The sequence below is a fragment of the Oncorhynchus gorbuscha genome, linkage group LG09 (assembly GCF_021184085.1).
Source record: "Oncorhynchus gorbuscha isolate QuinsamMale2020 ecotype Even-year linkage group LG09, OgorEven_v1.0, whole genome shotgun sequence".
Lineage (NCBI taxonomy): Eukaryota > Metazoa > Chordata > Actinopteri > Salmoniformes > Salmonidae > Oncorhynchus > Oncorhynchus gorbuscha.
In genome coordinates this window covers 85,605,746-85,625,943 of record NC_060181.1, presented here as the reverse complement: position 1 = coordinate 85,625,943, position 20,198 = coordinate 85,605,746, and the positions used below count along the sequence as shown (strand labels likewise).

The 20,198-nt window shown below is 43.0% G+C and overlaps 1 protein-coding gene across 1 annotated transcript in view; it reads left to right on the top strand.

The window, feature by feature from the left end:
* Window positions 1-14,156: 14,156 nt before the first annotated feature.
* uxs1 (UDP-glucuronate decarboxylase 1) overlaps window positions 14,157-20,198 on the top strand; it is a 101,287-nt gene continuing 95,245 nt past the window's right edge. The window contains exon 1 of the mRNA XM_046363743.1: window positions 14,157-15,018. Within this exon, the coding sequence (XP_046219699.1) occupies window positions 14,928-15,018 (91 nt within the window). The 5' untranslated portion in view covers window positions 14,157-14,927. The remainder of the gene's footprint in view (window positions 15,019-20,198) is intronic.

Sequence of the window (20,198 nt, the reverse complement as noted above, 5' to 3'; positions counted from 1 at the left end):
GTTAACCTGCAAATTGATCAGGCTATGGTGTGAAATGAGCTATTAGAAGTTGAGTCTTTCTATATTCTTTCTTTAGTGTGCTTTCGTGTGCTAATCAATACAATAATTGTATTTCACCTTTTCATTACTAACTTGTGTTGTGTGATATGTATTTGAATATTGCTAGTTTTAAAACACAAGAATATTTGGTTAATAAAATATGAAGGGAGAATGAAGGGATGACAACACACTCTACCTCTTCATTCTGTGCCCATAACCAAGTGCTAAGACCGTATACGACTGGGAAACATCCACTTGAACACCCCTCTAACTGGCCATTTCTAGTGGGAAACTCGTCTATCATCCCTGAGTTCAAATGCAACAGCAAAACATTATTCATAAAATGCGGTCTAATAATATAGTTTCTGAACACTATCATTTGTTTACAGTAGATTCGTAGTACACCACTCTGAACAATGATAGAGAGAGACAGCGATGTAAAAATGTGTGCCAGTACTTGTGTTCCAAACTGCAACTTGATGCTGTAATCCAACAGACAGCGTGAGTCAAAGTGCTAAAATAGTTGGATTTTGGAATTGATTTGCACATGGTTTGGTTAGTGGAATGAAGATAGAAGAGATGGGAATGGGATCCGGTGGGGATGGATGGGGGAGGATGTTGCCTGCAGTAAATACAATAGTTGGATAAGGTCAATCAACTGCAGGTCACACACAAACACACAGGATCTGCTCTTTTACAGGAACAATCTGCACTCATGTAAGCTTTATATTTCTTTCTCTCTCCCTCTCGCCTGACCCTTTTTGTCTTTCTTTCTCTCTTTTTCTCTCTCTTCCTCCTTCCATCTATCTCTCTCTCTGGCTTTTCAGGATACGGCATGGATGAAAGGATGATTTTGTTGTTGGCCCTAATCTTCCTCTCGCCTTCACCTCCCCTATTTTAATGGCCCTTCAAAAAAAACACTCCCTCCTTTCTGAGAGCTGAATGTGGTCAGAGGTCAGAGGTTAAAGATAGATATTGTTGTTACTGGGGTACAACAAAATGGCAGATTGTAAACCCTTTGATCACAGAGGCCTATGTTCCTACAGAGACATCTGCCTTTGATGTGTACAGGAGTTATTACACTATGTAGTGCCAGTCCATAAAACCATTCATGTTAGCTAATGTTTAAAAAACAACAGGTTCTAAGGTTTTGAACTTTGCCTATGAATGGTAATTTTAAAGTTTTATTAATTTTATTTTTAAAAATATGTATATTTTGTACTGTACATTAATGTATTTATTTTAAATATGCATTTCTTCAGTGTAAACCCAGATTTGAGATCACATACTCTTGCCTTTCTCTTGAAATTCTATGAAAAACAAGTGAAATGTATGAAGTTGGATTTAATTTGGACGAATTATGCACAATCACTGCACTGCGTATAGGAGAACATAGCTAAGTCAGTCTGTGTACAGCATGTACTGGACCAAATACCCATCTGAAATTACAAGTCAACAGTTTTGCATCCTGAAAAGGCATCCCACGAGCGGGACAACTTCTGGTGAAACTGGAGGGCACGCAATTCATGGATATGGATATTAAACATTTAGGACCATAACAAGTGTCTTATATCGGTTAAAAGCTTAAATTATTGTTAATCAAACCGCACTGTCCGATGTACAGTAGGCTTTACAGCGAAAAAATGCCATGTGATTGTTTGAGGACGGCGCCCCAAATCAAAATGTTTTTCCACCGGCACAGGATTCATAAATTCACAAATAGCGATGAAATATTCACTTACTTTTTGAAAATCTGCCTCTGATTTGTCATCCAAAGGGCCCCAGCTACAACATGTAGTGTCGTTTTGTTAGATAAAATCCTTCATTATATCTCAAAAAGTCAGTTTAGTTGGTGCCATCGAGTTGAGTAATCCACATGTTCAATATGCCAAGATAGGAATCCGAAAATGTACCCCTAAACTTTGTTTCAACAAGTCAAATACATTTCTATTTAATCCTCAGATACCCTTAAATGTAATTAAACTATAATATTTAATTTCGGAAAGAAGTATGTTCAATAGGAAAGTGATATTAGCACGTCCTCTTCATCGCGCGCATTCATGAATTTCATAGTCTGTGTCCCTGTAGTAAAACTCATATTTCCTACTCGTTTTGAAAGAAACAAGCCTGAAACATTGAACGAAGACTACTGACTCCCTATGGAAGCCATAGGAATTGCGTACTGGGAGCTAGATTTAATTATTTCCCTATACGTTCCATTGGAAGACCATGGGGTCTCAAAAAGAAAGAATTATGGTTGGTTTTTCTTTGGAACACACTCATCTCATATGTATATACTGTACTCGATACCATCTACTGTATGCTGCTCTGTACCATCACTCATTCATATATCCTTATGTACATGTTCCTTATCCCCTTACACTGTGTATAAGACAGTAGTTTTGGAATTGTTAGTTAGATTACTTGTTGGTTATCACTGCATTGTCGGAACTAGAAGTACAAGCATTTCGCTACACTCGCATTAACATCTGCTAACCATGTGTATGTGACAAATACAATTTGATTTGATTTGATTTGATACCATATCTCTTGTGTTATAGTCTTTTACATTATTTTAACATTTCTACAAACGTTAGAGTGTTTCCTTTCCAATGGTACCAATTATATGCGTATTCTGGCTTCAGGGCCTGAGCAACAGGCAGTTAACTTTGGGCAAGTCAGGTGGAAATTGAGAAAAATAGACCCTAGAATGAAGACGTTTTTAACAATATTCCCCTATCAAAATCAAATCAAATTTATTTATATAGCCCTTCGTACATCAGCTCATATCTCAAAGTGCTGTACAGAAACCCAGCCTAAAACCCCAAACAGCAAGCAATGCAGGTGTAGAAGCACTGTGGCTAGGAAAAACTCCCTAGAAAGGCCAAAACCTAGGAAGAAACCTAGAGAGGAACCAGGCTATGTGGGGTGGCCAGTCCTCTTCTGGCTGTGCCGGGTGAAGATTATAACAGAACATGGCCAAGATGTTCAAATGTTCATAAATGACCAGCATGGTCGTATAATAATAAGGCAGAACAGTTGAAACTGGAGCAGCAGCACGGTCAGATGGACTGGGGACAGCAAGGAGTCATCATGTCAGGTAGTCCTGGGGCATAGTCCTAGGGCTCAGGTCCTCCGAGAGAGAGAAAGAAAGAGAGAATTAGAGAGAGCATATGTGGGGTGGTCAGTCCTCTTCTGGCTGTGCCGGGTGGAGATTATAACAGAACATGGCCAAGATGTCATCAAGGAGTCATCATGTCAGGTAGTCCTGGGGCATGGTCCTAGGGCTCAGGTCCTCCGAGAGAGAGAAAGAAAGAGAGAAGGAGAGAATTAGAGAACGCACACTTAGATTCACACAGGACACCGAATAGGACAGGAGAAGTACTCCAGATATAACAAACTGACCCTAGCCCTCCGACACATAAACTACTGCAGCATAAATACTGGAGGCTGAGACAGGAGGGGTCAGGAGACTAATGCTCTGGAGGGCTACTTATAACTCCTAACCATGATCAATGCACATTTAAAACTTCTCATCCTTGTTTTCAGACTGAATTACATGAAGATGTTAAGACAAATTGCTTCCACGCTTCACAGAATATTGTTCTACGTTGGAAGGCCTCACTTTATATTTCATTATTTTATTTATTTTAAAGATGCTTTTAAGATGATTTTAAGTCCTGTGGAAAGACTATTTCAAAAATGGGATTCAAGCTGCTTAGCAGGAGAAATAGATTTCCAGGGGAAATGGATGTTTGAAGCGTTTGCCATGACAGCAAGATAAACAGTATTTCACAGGATCATGATGATGATTGTCAATGTAATGGAGGTATCTTGATGGAGGCTGTTTGGTGAAGGATGTTTGACGTGACGGTGATGATGATGAAGATCATGATGATGATTGTCAATGTAATGGAGACTGCCCTCGTAAGCGTCACCAATAACCTCCTCATGAATGCTGACTCTGGGCTTGCGGGCATCCTCAAACTGCTTGTCTTCAGTGCAGCATTCGACATGGTCAGCCATGCCATTCTGTCCCAGACTGTTTCAGGTCCTATCTCACTGATCGCAACCAGTTTGTAGCCATTGGTTCTATTAGGTCAGACACAGTTGTGGTCATGGTGACACTACTGTTTTGTATCTACATGTTGCCACTGGGAAACATCTTGAGGAAACACAGACTGGGCTTTCACTTTTATGCTGACAACACTCAGTTGTATGTCTCCACAAACACTATCACTGCTAATAACACTCAGTTGTATGTCTCCACAAACACTATCACTGCTAATAACACTCAGTTGTATGTCTCCACAAACACTATCACTGCTAATAACACTGCACTCCTGGTCAGTTGCCTGCAGGACATCAAAGCGTGGATGCAGTTGAGTTTCCTGAAGTTAAACTGCAAGAAGGCCGGAGGTCGTACTGATTGGCCCTCGCACCATCATAACAACAGCAGCAGCTACAGCCTCAATACTGATGGTGTCAAGGTCCTCCCCTGCAGGATGTTCAGCAACTACAGCCCCAATATGGATGGTGTCAACCTGGGTGTGATATTTGACAGTCAGCTCTCGTTTGAGGCACACATCAAGAGTCAAGTTTTTCCATCTACGGAACATTGCCAGGTTACGACCCATGCAATCACAACCTGCAGCGGAGCGACTCATCCATGCCTTTAATCTCATCTGGACTATTGTAATGGACATGTTTGTTGGCACATCTTCCAAGTTCCTAAACAGGCTACAATATGTCCAGAACTGTGCTGCTCCTGTCCTCGCCCACACCTCCCCCCGAGGCCCATGAAGCGATGCACAATTGGCCCAGCATCGTCCGAGTTAGGGGAGGGTTTGTCCGGCAGGGATGTTATTGTCCCATCGCTCTCTAGCAACTCCTGTGGCGGGCTGGGCGCACTGCATGCTGACACAGTCACCAGGTGTATGGTGTTTCCTCCGACACAAAATCTTTTTTTGTGAATGTGTATAATTTGTATGTATAAAATGTAAAATAGTAATATCTAAAATTACTAATACATTTATTTAAATTTGCATCGGGCCGCTTCTGGGGGGGATTCTGGTAAGATGTCTGCAAAGTCGGCTGAATTCCGGGAGACGGAAACGGCCGATGTACTTGGGCCGGCTCTGGGAAGACATTCATTTTGATTCCGGGCTGAGTCCGACACCCGATTCTGGGACGATTCAAACAGTTCCGGACCCCCGGAAGAGGGCCGCTTCTCACACACGCACGCACACGCACGCACGCACGCACGCACGCACGCACACACACACACACACACACACACACACACACACACACACACACACACACACACACATACGCACACACACACTCCACCATTACCACACACACACACACACACACACACACACACACACACACACACACACACACACACACACACACACACACACACACACACACACACACACACACACACACACACACACACACACACACACACACACACACACACACACACACACACACACACACACACACTCCACCATTACCATACATCATTCCTCTTGTGCTACCATTCAACAGGTGGACAGGACAGGCATAAAAATGAGGCTCCTCATTTCTCTGATTTGTTTTCTGCTCTGTGACAAACTGTTGTCTTATTACCAATCAGATGGAGGATTTCCCACGAGGAGCGAGCAGGCGGTGTTCTCAATCCTTATCATTCTCTGCCGCTCTGCTCCGACATCGGATGCCATTCCACTCCCATCGTTCCTGTTTTTCTGTAAACAACAACCACGATTGAGTTTCAGATCACATCTTTTGTTGGCGAGTGTGTGTTTTGGTCTCGTTATGATAAACACTGGTAGCTTGAGTTTCAGATCAAGTCTACTGTGGGAGTATGTGTGTTTATGTTTGTGTGTGTAGGGGTGTTTGTGTCTATGTGTGTATGATGTCTCAGAAGGCTAATTCCCACTCATTCATATTTCACTGCATATCACCTAAAGAGTTTCCTGTTGTGTCATAATAATGAGAAAGACAGTTCAGATAAACACACAAGCACACACACACTCTGATAAACAATGTAATGGTGTGAACTATGGCTTGTGAATGCATGGTGTGATTTTGTTTGCAGTGCATTGTCGCACTGTTTACTTGTTAAAATCGGTCTAAACCCTCCCTTCTCTTGGACATATTAAAAACAGAAACTTTTGAGATAAATCACACAACTTTGGCCTGTTATATGGTCTTTGGCCTGTAATGTGGTATTTTCTTAGCATTTCAGTGGACAGAAAATGTTGCTATCTCTAGCTAGGTTTCCATACAATTGGCTTACAATTCCACCATACAATTCCACCAACAGCTCGCAGACACACTTCGGGTATAGCCTACGTGATGAGATTATTAAGGACAAAAAGAGCGAGATTGGTTTTATTTGTCATGCCCTGACCATAGAGAGCTGTTTATTCTCTATGTTGGTTAGGTCGGGGTGTGATTTAGGGTGGGTTATCTAGGGAAATTGTATTTCTATGGTGGCCTGATATGGTTCCCAATCAGAGGCAGCTGTTTATTGTTGTCTCTGATTGGGGATGCCCACCCAGATCCTCCCCTATTGAGTCAGCTTTTGCGGTCGGAGTCCGCACCTTTGAGGGGGGCGGGGGGGGGGCTGTCACGCCCTGACCATAGAGAGCCTGTTATTCTCTATGTTGGTTAGGTCAGGTGTGAGTCATCTATGTACTTATATATCTATGTTGGCCTGGTATGATTCCCAGTCAGAGGCAGCTGTTTATCGTTGTCTCTGATTGGGGATCATATTCAGGCAGCCATTTCCCCTTTGTGCTTTGTGGGATCTTGACTTTGTATGGTTGCCTGTGACCACTATGTTAGCTTCACATTTCGTTTGAGTTTATTATTTATTTGTGTGTTTCACTTAGTAATAAAAATATGTGGAACCCAGATCACATTGCGCTTTGGTCTAGTCCTTATAACGATCGTGACAATTTGTCAAACGGCTGCCAAGCATCAATCATCATGTCACATGATTAAGACCCTCAATATTTATTGGAAAGGAGCATCAAGCTCATCACCGTGTGAAGTTCATTATAAACGATTTAATCTGTTGCCTAATAGAAATTGCATGCTTTCCACACATATTATCAATGCGTGACTCCAAGTTTACTTCGATATAATGTTTATTATATCAATATTTGCCCATAACGGCGTTTCCACTGCAATTTCTCACATAATAAATTTTACTGACACAAGAAAATCCCACCTTGTCTAGCGTATTTTGTTTTGTGTCATGTTTTGTCTTTGATTATCATGCCTTGTCCCTGTTCTTCTCCTTCTATTCGTTTCCCTCTGCTGGTCTTATTAGGTTCTTTCCCTCTTTCTATCCCTCTCTCTCCCCCTCCCTCTCTCACTCTCCCGCTCTCTCTTCTCTCTATCGTTCCGTTCCTGCTCCCAGCTGTTCCTATTCCCCTAATCAATCATTTAGTCTTCCCACACCTGTTCCCGATCCTTTTCGCTGATTAGAGTCCCTATTTCTCTCCTTGTTATTCGTTTCTGCCCTGTCGGTTCCTTGTCTAGAATTCACCGTGCTGTGTTTGTGTATCGCCCTGTCGTGTCGTGTTTTCCTCAGATGCTGCGTGGTGAGCAGGTGTCTGAGTCTGTTTGGTTCAAGTGCCTTCCCGAGGCAACCTGCTGTTCACCTGCTGTTCAAGATCGAGTCTCCAGTTTGTCCTCGTCATTTCGAGTGAAAGTTGTGTTTTTGATTGTATTTACTTTACTGGATTAAAGACTCTGTTTTCGCCAAGTCGCTTTTGGGTCCTCTTTCACCTGCATGACAGTTTTGTAGACATTTGGAAAGTTTATAGACAAATCTACTGTTTCCATTAAGCCTGTCGTGTCATTTGTTATCCGACATGTAGGCCTTCCTTACTCGCATAAAAAAAGTTGGATGGAAACCTGGTTTCTGCTGTACACTTAAGGACATCGTTCAAAGTTCTAAAAGTTATTTTGTTGATTATTTGCTTGTAAACACTCCAAGGAAGTGTCTTGGGACGATTCCAAGGAGCTTCACGCTTATTTGCTGGTCTGCTGGCGACTTGTGAACAAGATGAGGGAAAAAAGGAAGCTGTTAGCAGCAGAAGTCCATGTTACCGGGTTCCAGATGTGCATTGGAGTATTCTTGTTAATAGAGATTGGATTCGTGATACATTTCTGATGATATTAGGGTACAATAGTTTCCCTGCAAATCAAATGGAATAATTCAGGTTTATTGGAGGGGTGTAAACATTATAAATAGAGACAGGGGGAATCTTCGCGAAAACAAATTAAATCAAACACCTGCCTCGCAGCGGGAAGCCGAGCAGAAGCCAAGAAATAAATGGGAGTAAATAGGCGTGTGTGTGTGTGTGTGTGTGTGTGTGTGTGTGTGTGTGTGTGTGTGTTTGAGATTAAACATATGCATTTCACATCAATGCAAGTCAGTGTAGGTGACGTGTTTATGTGTGTTTTTAAATACCACCAGTCAAGTGACAATCTTACCACACAATCCATGACTTTGAAAAGAGACTGACATCATTTGTTTCCCCTCCTGTCCTGCCAAAACTGTCACAACAAATGTCTGCAAATTTGAAGTGTGTGTGATTAAGGTGGGCTGCTTGATTCATATATAGAAAAAGCCAGCTACCTAACTGGTAATGCATTACCTCTCAATAAAGCAACCTGGATCATAATTTAGTGAATAGATTTTTATTCTCAGTAGTTTAGGGCATGTTCTGTACAAAGGCTCAACATGTGTGGTTTGTAAATGACACATCTGAGAGAAATGCGACAGCAGCAGCTTGCTTATTACACCTGGGTTTCAGGGGTGCTGGAGCAGTGCTTGATGTACCCATTCTTGAGACTTCTTACTTCTCTTACAGTGTAATTACATTTTAGATGAGAGTCCTTATGTTCAGTTCTATAGTTTATTTTATATTATGGCTGGCCTGGTTTCAAGGTGAAGATGAATACAGTCATGCAAGTGTTATCGTGTGTGCTTGCGTGTATTAACTATTTGTGAGCGATTCTTTCTATGATGTTGCATTAGAACATTTTCACATTGGAAAATATCACACTAGGAAACGCAGGTTTTCTTCCAACCCAGCGCAAACACACCTGATACAACTAAGATTACGATGAGTTGATATGTTGAAGCATACTTGATGTTCTACGTTTGTTAAGGGTTTAATATAATGGCTCTCCAGACACAATTCTGGCCCCTCCTGATGGATGGTCACAACACAACGAGGAGGGTTGAATACAGCATGGACTCTGAAGTTCACCAGCGTTCCATGTCTCCGTCGCTAATGATATCGTTCGCCTGTTTCACTGTTTCCCTGAATGTTCTTCACCACCGGTCCTCCACAAGTGCCCTTCTCAGCTCTTCACCAAACAATGTTGAAGACGAAGACAACTCTTACTCAACACTCATTCCTACTCTGTCTCTTAATCCCCAGAGGGTAAACCCAGGACAGAGAGAGGTAGGTGAATGAGGTAGCAGTCAGAGCAGAGCTGAAATGGACTTCCCACTGCTGCCATAGGCAGGGAATATCATGCATGTATAAAACCGCACTCAATATATTGGCCCACATAAGGCTAATGTGATAAGGCATTGCAAATGATATTTATGGACAAAAACATTTTCAAAATACTTTATTTGACCTTCATCCTATCAGCGTGGAGTACCATTAAGACCAAGGTATATTTTACAAGGGAGCCCTGCACAAATAATGTTCTTCAGCAATGGATTAAATCAAATTAAAGTTGATTATTTACGTATACAGAATTGAAGATCGCAAGTGCAGCGAAATTATTATGTTTCAAGCACAAACAGTGCAGTATATAAACAGTAACAATAATCCACATAATCCAAAAATAAATAAAAAACTCCCAAGAAAGGAAGAAATGTCACGATCGTCGAGGAGTGGTTGGAAGGATCGGAGGACCAAAATGCGGCGTGGTATGTTCTCATCGTGAATTTAATGAACAGAGAACACCCCCCCACCCCAAGGTGTGGACTCCGGCGGCAAAACCTGAACCTATAGGGAAGGGTCTGGGTGGGAATCTGTCCGCGGTGACGGCTCTGGCGCTGGACTTGGCCCCCACTCCACCATAGTCTTAGTCCACCTTAGTAGCGTCCTTTGAGCAGCGACCTTTGCCGCCGACCTAGGACTGGCAACCCTGCTAAAGGGCCCCACTGGACTGAGGGGCTGCTCTGGACTGAAGGACACTTCTGGACTGAGGGGTACCTCAGGACTGAGGGGGACTGAGAGGTAGCTCAGGACTGAGAGGTAGCTCAGGACTGACGGGTAGCTCAGGACTGAGGGGTAGCTCCTGGCTGACTGGTGGCTCTGGCGGTTCCTGGCTGACTGGCGGCTCTGGCGGCTCAGGACAGACGGGAGACTCTGGCGGCTCAGGACAGACGGGAGACCCTGGCGGCTCAGGACAGACGGGAGACTCTGGTGGCTCAGGACAGACGGGAGACCCTGGCGGCTCAGGACAGACGGGAGACTCTGGTGGCTCAGGACAGACGAGAGACTCTGGCGGCTCAGGACAGACGGGAAACTCTAGCAACGCAGGACAGACGGGAGCACCTGTAGGCAAAAAACGGAGAGACAACCTGGTGCGGGGGGCTGGTGCGTGGAGGTGGCACTGGATAGACCGGACCGTAAAGGCGCACTGGAGATCTCGAGAGCAGGTACCATCCACGCTGGCTGGATCTTCACCCTAGCCCGGCAGATGTGGGGAGCTGGGATGTAGTGCAACGGGCTAAGCACGCATACTGGGGACACCGCATAACACGGTGCCTGACCAGTACAATGCCCGCCACGGTTAGCACGGCTAGGAGCGCTGTAGCGCTGAGCTGGCACAGGACGTGCAGGGCTCGGGAGGTGCACAGGAGGCCTGGTGCGTGAGGCTGGCACAGTCTTCACCAGACGACTAGCATGCACCTCAGGACGAGTATGGAGAGCTGACCCAGGTGACATTAAATCCCCGACACGCCCCGTAAATCCCTGACAAAAAATTGATCGCCACTGGCTTCCTGTCAAAGCAAGGGCTGATTTTAAGGTTTTACTGCTAACCTACAAAGAATTACATGGGCTTGCTCCTACCTATGGGGACGGATGGAGGCAGGGCTTTCTCCTATTTACATTTACATTTAAGTCATTTAGCAGACGCTCCAGAGCGACTGCCTGACTTCAGTTAGTGCTAAATTGACGCTGTCTGGCTAGAATTTGTTCCACTAGAACCAAAAAAGTTTTGATCATATTACTCCAGTGGTAGGGAGGCCTCTCTGACACTGGCCCTTCCTGTCAAAGCCTGGGCTGATTTTAGCTCCGTAGGCAAGGTTTTACTGCTAACCCAGTGGAGAAAGGAATTACATGGGCTTGAACACTACCTATCTTCTGGATGATTTGGGGTTTAATGGCACAGGCAGGGAGCCCAGCCTACAGCGTTGCAGCTACGGTCAAGTGCCTGGATTAGGACCTGGCCTCCTAATTGTCCCTAGGATGTTCTAAGCAAACAGCTGGAGGCAGGGCTTTCTCCTATAGAGCTCCATTTTTATGGAACGGTCTGCCTATCCATGTCAGAGAAGCAAACTCGGTCTCAACCTTTAAGTCTTTACTGAAGACTAATTTCTTCAGTGAGTCATATGATTGAGTGTAGTCTGGCCCAGGAGTGGGAAGGTGAACGGAAAGGCCCTGGAGCAACAAACCGCCCTTGCTGTCTCTGCCTGGCCAGTTCCCCTCTTTCCACTGGGATTCTCTGCCTCTAACCCTATTACAGGGGCTGAGTCACTGGCTTACTGGGGCTCTCTCATGCCGTCCCTGCAGGGGGTGCGTCACCTGAGTGGGTTGATTCACTGTTGTGGTCATCCTGTCTGGGTTGGCGCCCCCCCCCCACTTGGGCTGTGCCGTGGCGGAGATCTTTGTGGGCTATACTCAGCCTTGTCTCAGGATGGTAAGTTGGTGGTTGAAGATTTCCCTCTAGTGGTGTGGGGGCTGTGCTTTGGCAAAGTGGGTGGGGTTATATACTTCCTGTTTGGCCCTGTCCGGGGGTGTCCTCGGATGGGGCCACAGTGTCTCCTGTCCCCTCCTGTCTCAGCCTCCAGTATTTATGCTGCAGTAGTTTGTGTCGGGGGGCTAGGGTCTAGGGTTTGTTATATCTGGATTACTTCTCCTGTCCTATTCTGTGTCCTGTGTGAATCTAAGTGTGCGTTCTCTAATTCTCTCCTTCTTTCTTTCTCTCTCTCGGAGGACCTGAGCCCTAGGACCATGCCCCAGGACTACCTGACATGATGACTCCTTGCTGTCCCCAGTCCACCTGGCCATGCTTCTGCTCCAGTTTCAACTGTTCTGCCTTACTATTATTCGACCATGCTGGTCATTTATGAACATTTGAACATCTTGGCCATGTTCTGTTATAATCTCCACCCGGCACAGCCAGAAGAGGACGGGCCACCCCACATATGCTCTCTCTAATTCTCTCTTTCCAGAAAGAGAACCTTCCAGAAAGACAACCATCTCTGCAGCACTCCATCAATTAGGCCTTTATGGTAGTGGCCAGATGGAAACCACCACTCAGTAAAAGGCACATGACAGCCCACTTGGAGGTTGCCAAAATACATCTAAAGACTCTCAAACCATGAGAAACAAGATTCTCTGGTCTGAGGAAACCAAGATTGAACTCTGACCTGAATGCCAAGTGCCACGTCTGGAGGAAACCTGTCACCATCCCTACTGTGAAGCACGGTCATGGCGGCATCATGCTATTAGGATGTTTTTCAGCGGCATGGACTAGGAGACCAGTCAGGATCAATGGAAAGATGACTGGAGCAAAGAACGGAGATACTTGATGAAAAACTGCTCTCAGGACCCCAGACTGGGGCGACGGTTCGCCTTCCAACAGGACAACGACCCTAAGCACACAGCCAAGACAACGCAGGAGTGGCTTCGGGACAAATGACTGAATGTCCTTAAGTTGCCCAGCCAGAGCCTGGATTTGGACCCGAACAAACATCTCTGGAGAGACCTGAAAATAGCTGTTCAGCAACGCTCTCCGTCCAACCTGACAGAACTTGAGAGGATCTGCAGAGAAGAATGGGAGAAACTCCCCAAATACAGGTGTGCTAAGCTTGCAGCATAATACCTAAGAAGACTCAAGGCTGTAATTGCTGCCAAAGGTGCATTAACAAAGTACTAAGTAGATGGTCTGAATACTTATGTAGATGTAATATTTCAGTAAAAATAATAATAATTATACATTTGCACAAATTTCAAAAAAACTATTTTTGCTTTGTCATTATGAGGCATTGTGTGTAGACTGATGGGGGGGAAATATAATCAATTGTAGAATAAGGCTGTAATGTAACAAAAGGTGGAAAAGGTGAAGGGATCTGAATACTTTCCGAATGCACTGTAACTATAACTCTGGAGTTGAAAATATCACTGTAGGAAATAAAATGGCTTAATCATAGATAGGTTTAATTTGTTATCTGTTGAAATAATCGAACCACGGATCATTCATTAAGTGTTATTCTGCAAATATAAATGTAATAGATATGAAGGTTATATAAACACACAACCTCTCTCTGTGTAGAAGTGATATTCAGAAAACACTTAATCTCATTCTGCTTTGCTGAAGATCTATTCAATGTCTTGACTTCATAGCTAGTTCCTTTTCTTTTTTATGTTCATTGCAATAGACCCAGTGTTAAAACTGGATCACTTTCCACAGAGAACACACATCCACATCACCACCAGACAGTAATGTCTCCTTTAAAAAAGCAGCCACCATGAACTAAAGCAGTTGGTCCCAACCAGGGGTACTAGGACCATCGTAAGACGCTTACGAGTATAGACAGGGGAAAGAAAATATATTTTATAATGACGCGTGGAACAGAGAAGCTCCTTGAATGGGTGTGGACAATTACTCAACTGTGCATAGGTTTATGAATGAGCCACTGTGCATGCGGTGAATGATTCTGTGATCGACATTCTCTGCGTGATTAACGCCTAAGGTTAAAGTTCATCATACTCTATCGCGATTTGTTTTTTAAATAGAGAAGTTGTAACTTTTGGGTGGTAATATTGTACATGTATAATATCATTCTAAGATATGTATGTACGCAGATAAATGCAAAAAATGCCACGTCTTCACTTACAAAATCAGAGGTTGAATATGTGCTATCGCGGCAGGCTGCTCAATCAAGGTCAGGAATACTCGATCACCCTGGACAGCTATCGGCCAAGTAGGGGAATAAACTCTGAATTTCGCACAATTTTATCCGGATAAGTTAAACATTAGGAAGATATTATATTTCTTCCTAACTTGTTTTGATTATAAGGTTGTTATGTTTTAGAAAACTATGCGGAAGTAATGGTAATGAAAGATAGCAGGTCTCGCTCATCAAGAAATTGCTAATGTTGTGTGTGACCAGGCAGATAGATAGCTAGCTAGCTAATATTCAGTGGTTGTACAGAAATCTACTGTGTGTATTAAGTACATTTTGAATTGAGAACTGGCGAGGGTTTGCGGCATTGATAATGAAAGACGTACTACGACCCAGAGAGTAGAATAGCCACAAGTGGCAGTGAGTTTAACATAGCATACTAAGCTAACTAGCTAACAATTAGCTGTGCTTTTACAGGACAGGAGGTAGCCACGTATGAACGAACCTCTGTCCAGTCGTAGGTGCCTAATTCCTGCTTGTAATATACTAGCTAAAAAGTGTTCCTTTAGCAGGATATTTATTAGATTTTCAAAACAAGTCTTAATCTAGAATGAGCGCGCGTCCATAGTTCTGAAATGTTATAAACCGGAGCCTCGCGTGCTTCCGGGTTCGATGTTGCATTGAGCAGATGATGAAGCGGATCATCTGGGTGATCTCAGGACTAAACAGAAGGATGATGAAGCTACTGGTCGCCCTCGCTTTGATCGCCTACATTGCCTGTGAGTACAGTATGTCTGCAATACTATTGTGTCGGCCTACTGTGTTGCAGTTGCCCAGCTCAATCAATACCTCTTGTGTCTGGTTCTCAGTCTCTCGAATCCAACAACAGGCTTTAATGGCAAGACTAACTTTTGTTTACATTGCCAAAATGGCCTGAAAAGTAGGCGGTAGTATCCCACTTACTTACAATAATCAGGATGACAATAATGCTGGTGATGCTAGTTTTGATGATGGTGGTGGTGACTAGTTATGGTGGTAATGACGATGAAGACAATTCAGGTCTAACGGTCTGAATATTTAATCCTGAGTGTCTATGCAATGGAGTATGAGTGCAGTGAGTAGGCTAATATGGGTCTCATCTCAAGTCTCTACTGCTGGAAGGTCAATGGGCAGGGTCAGAGCGCTCTCACATGAATAACACTATAGGTCTAATCAATAGAAGGCTATAGGCCTTGTTATTTCCCCTTCATAGCTCTATGACTGGGAGGGTTGTTTGAGGGTGTGAGCAGAGTACACTAGTCCCATTCAGTGATAGAACTGCCAGGGACCTAAAGATGCAATATTATCACTTTACTTAGGTCCCCGATATGTATTGACATTCTTACAATTCCTGAAACAGGTTAACATCCACAGAAATTAAACTCTACGTTTAAAATCACCATTGGCCTCATAGCGAAATTCCTGAGCGGTTTCCTTCATCCCCGGCAACTGAGTTGGGAAGGACGCCTGTATCTTTGTAGTGACTGGGTGTATTGAGACACCATCCAAAGTGGAATTAATAACTTCACCATGCTTAAAGGGATATTCAATGTCTGCTTTTTTATTTTTACTCGCCTACCAATATGTTCTTTGTGAGGCATTGGAAAACCTCCCTGGTCTTTGTTGTTGAATCTGTTTGAAATTCACTGCTTGACTGAGGGACCTTGCCATTGACTGAGGGACCTTGCCATTGACTGAGGGACCATCTGTATGTATGGGGTACAGAGTTGAGGTTGTCATTCAAAAATCAAGTTAAAGACTATTCTTGCACACAGAGTGAGTCCATGGAACTTATGTGACTTGTTAAGCAAATGTTTACTTCTGAACTTATTTAGGCTTGCCATAACAAAGGGTTTGCATTCTTATTGACTCAAGATATTTCAGCTTTAAATATTTAATTTAATTTGTTACAATTTCAAAAAACATAATTCCACTTTGACATTGTAAGGTAGTGTGTATAAACCGGTGACAAAACAATCTGAATTTAATCCATTTAAAAATGAGTCTGTAACACAACAGAATGTGGAACAAGTCAAGGGGTGTGAATACTTTCTGAAGGCACTGTATATGTACAGTTGAAGTCGGAAGTTAACATTTTTTTATTTTTTTATTTAACCAGGTAGGCTAGTTGAGAACAAGTTCTCACTGTGACCTGGCCAAGATAAAGCATAGCAGTGTGAACAGACAACAACACAGTTACACATGGAGTAAACAATAAACAAGTCAATAACATAGCAGAAAAAAAGAATCTATATACATTGTGTGCAAAATGCATGAGGAGGTAGGCAATAAATAGGCCATAGGAGTGAATAATTACAATTTAGCAGATTAACACTGGAGTGATAAATGATCAGATGAACATGTGCAGGTATAGATACTGGTGTTGCAAAAGAGCAGAAAAGTAAATAAAATAAAAACATTTTGGGGATGAGGTATTTAAATTGGGTGGGCTATTTACCGATGGACAATGTACAGCTGCAGCGATCGGTTAGCTGCTCAGATAGAAGATGTTTAAAGTTGGTGAGGGAGATAAAAGTCTCCAACTTCAGAGATTGTTGCAATTTGTTCATGTCGCAGCAGAGAATTGGAAGGAAAGGCGGCCAGATGAGGTTTTGGCTTTAGGGATGATCAGTGAGATACATCTGCTGGAGCGCGTGCTACGGGTGGGTGTTGCCATCGTGACCAGTGAACTGAGATAAGGCGGAGCTTTACCTAGCATAGACTTGTGGATGACCTGGAGCCAGTGGGTCTGGCGACGAACATGTAGCGAGGGCCAGCCGACTAGAGCATACAGGTCGCAGTGGTGGGTGCTACATACACCTTAGCCAAATACATTTAAACTCAGTTTTTCACAATTCCTGATATTTAATCCTAATAAAAATTCCCTGTTTTAGGTCAGTTAGGATCACCACTTTATTTTAAGAATAGTAGAGAAGTATTTCTTTCAGCTTTTATTTCTTTCATCACAAACATCTTTCACGTACAAATATTTGTCACGTGCGCCGAATACAACAGGTGTAGTGAAATGCTTACTTACATGCTCTAACCAATAGTACAAAAAAGGTATTAGATGAACAATAGGTATGTAAAGAAATAAAACAACAGTAAAAAGACAGGCTATATACAGTTGCAAGGCTATAAAAGTATTGAGGCTACATACAAACACCGGTTAGTCAGGCTGATTAAGGTAGTATGTACATGTAGATATGGTTAAAGTGACTATGCATATATGATGAACAGAGAGCAGCAATAGCGTAAAAGAGGGGTTGGTGGGTGACGGGACACAATGCAGATAGCCCGGTTAGCCATTTTGCAGGAGCACTGGTTTGTCAGCCCAATTGAGGTAGTATGTACATAAATGTATAGTTAAAGTGACTATGCATATATGATAAACAGAGAGTAGCAGCAGCGTAAAAAGAGGGGTTGGGGGGTTCTGAGAAGCCTTTTTGTCCTAGACTTGGCACTCCGGTACCGCTTGCCATGTGGTAGTAGAGAGAACAGTCTACGACTAGGGTTGCTGGGGTCTTTGACAATTTTTAGGGCCTTCCTCTGACATTGCCTGGTGTAGAGGTCCTGGATGGCAGGCAGGTTAGCCCCTGTGATGTACACTACGCACTTCCCTCTAGTGTCTTCGGCTTGCAAGATACCCCTTTTTCTCTAAACATAATGATGGTCATTATGGCCGAACAGTTCTATTTTTGTTTCATCAGACCAGAGGACATTTCTCCAAGAAGTATGATTTTTGTCCCCATGTGCAGTTGCAAACCATAGTCTGGCTTTTTTGTAGTGGCTTTTTCCTTGCTGAGCAGCCTTTCAAGTTATGTTGATATAGGACTCGTTTTACTGTGGATATAGATACTTTTTTTCCGGTTTCCTCCAGCATCTTCATAAGGACCTTTGCTGTTGTTCTGGGATTGATTTGCACTTTTCGCACCAAAGTGTGTTCATCTCTAGGAGACAGAATGCATCTCCTTCCTGAGCGGTATGACGACTGCGTGGTCCCATGGTGTTTATACTTGCATACTATTGTTTGTACAGATGAACGTGGTACCTTCAGGCATTTGGAAATTGCTTCCAAGAATGAACCAGACATTTTGGAGGTCTACCATTTTTTTCTGAGTTGTTGGCTGATTTCTTTTGATTTTCCCATGATGTCAAGCAAAGAGGCACTGAGTTTGACGGTAGGCCTTGAAATACATCCACAGGTACACCTCCAATTGACTCAAATGATGTCAATCAGCCTATCAGAAGCTTCTAAAGCCATGACATCATATTCTGGAATTTCCCAAGCTGTTGTAAGGCACAGTCAACTTAGTGTATGTAAACTTCCGACCCACCGGAGTTGTGAAAGATTATTTCACTTATAATTCACCATCTGTAAGCAATTGTTGGAAAAATGACTTGTGTCATGCACGAAGTAGATGTCCTAACAGACTTGTTTGGACATCTAGAAATGTTTGTTATCAAGAAATGTGTGGAGTGGTTGAAAAATTAATGACTCCAACCTAAGTGTATGTAATGTTCCGACTTCAACTGTACTTATGTACCTCATGTACCTCGTACCCCGGCACATGGACTCTGTACTGGTACGCTGTCTATATAGCCAAGTTGTCATTACTCATTGTGTATTTATTATTACTTGTCTATTATATCTCTATTTTCGCTCTCTCTGGTTTGTTGGAAAGGGCCCCCGTAAGTAAAAATTTCACTGTTAGTCTTCACCCGTAGTTTACAATGGACTAATAGCATATGATTTGATTCTATATGTATTGCGATTCGATACTGCTTGCAATTTGATGTTCCAAACGTATTGCTCACTATATGTCTGCTGCAGAGAGACCAAAGAGAGCACGAGAAAATGATTTTTGATCAGTCATAGAAATGACATCACTACTAGCTGTAGTAGAACAACTTAATGGTGACTTGCTATTAAGTTTTAGTTTGGGTCCTACTTTACTGTCCTTACTTAACAAGCCTTTGTCTGAGAATTCTTACTTCTGTTGTGTACTTGTTGTCATCATGCCAATCCTTTCAAGATAATTTAGAAGAGAGATTTTATTGATACTTTTTCCAGAAGTGCCCCAAATCCGTCAATTCTCTTGCCTGTCGCTGCCCTCCTACAGTCCACTCCTCCAATTGATTTTCTATAGAGTAGACAAAGATCGACACTGACACGGTCCTCTGCTCCATTCTCTACAAAATGCCAGTCACAGGGCTCTGGAGCAGAGCAGAGACATCCAGTATTGACGAGGCACAACCAGGCTGGCTGCTGTCCCCTGGCCAGCTGTTTACCAGGGTGTCTATCTGGACAGGGAAGATGGGGATGTAAAGCTAGTTATAGTTTTTCACATATTTTTAGAGATTTGTTTAGGAGTTAGCCTTGGAAGCGTAGGGATTCATATTTTGCCTAAAATAAAAAGTGTGGCAGTATCTGGGTGTTAATTAGGCTTGTTGTTGTTACACTTGTTTTGTTTTTGCCTCTAGGCCTAATGCTACTGCCTACTGCTTTGTTCTCCACAGCTCATGTAAAAAAACAAAACCTCTGAATTAAGAGAACATTGGAACCCATCTCATTATAATCACATACCCTGGCCTTTTAAATGGATCAAATTGAAAAAACACACAGTCACATTCACAGAAGAAGATTCATTCAATTATTTTTATTTGAACATGTATTTTCCAATTAGCCACTGAGTGTGGCCTTTGGAAAGTTGCCAGGGTTTTGGAGGAAGAGTAAAGTCCCAGCTGCTCTTAGGACTAGGGCTGGGCAAACCCTTACAAAAAAAGATTGCCGTTTTGAAACTGCAGTAAAAGTGCAGTAACTGCAGTTGAGTCGACTGGTATTTTGGACCCAGTATTTGCTGCATACTGCAGTTACTTACACTGCACTCTTACTGCACACTTTTTTCGTAAGGGTCAT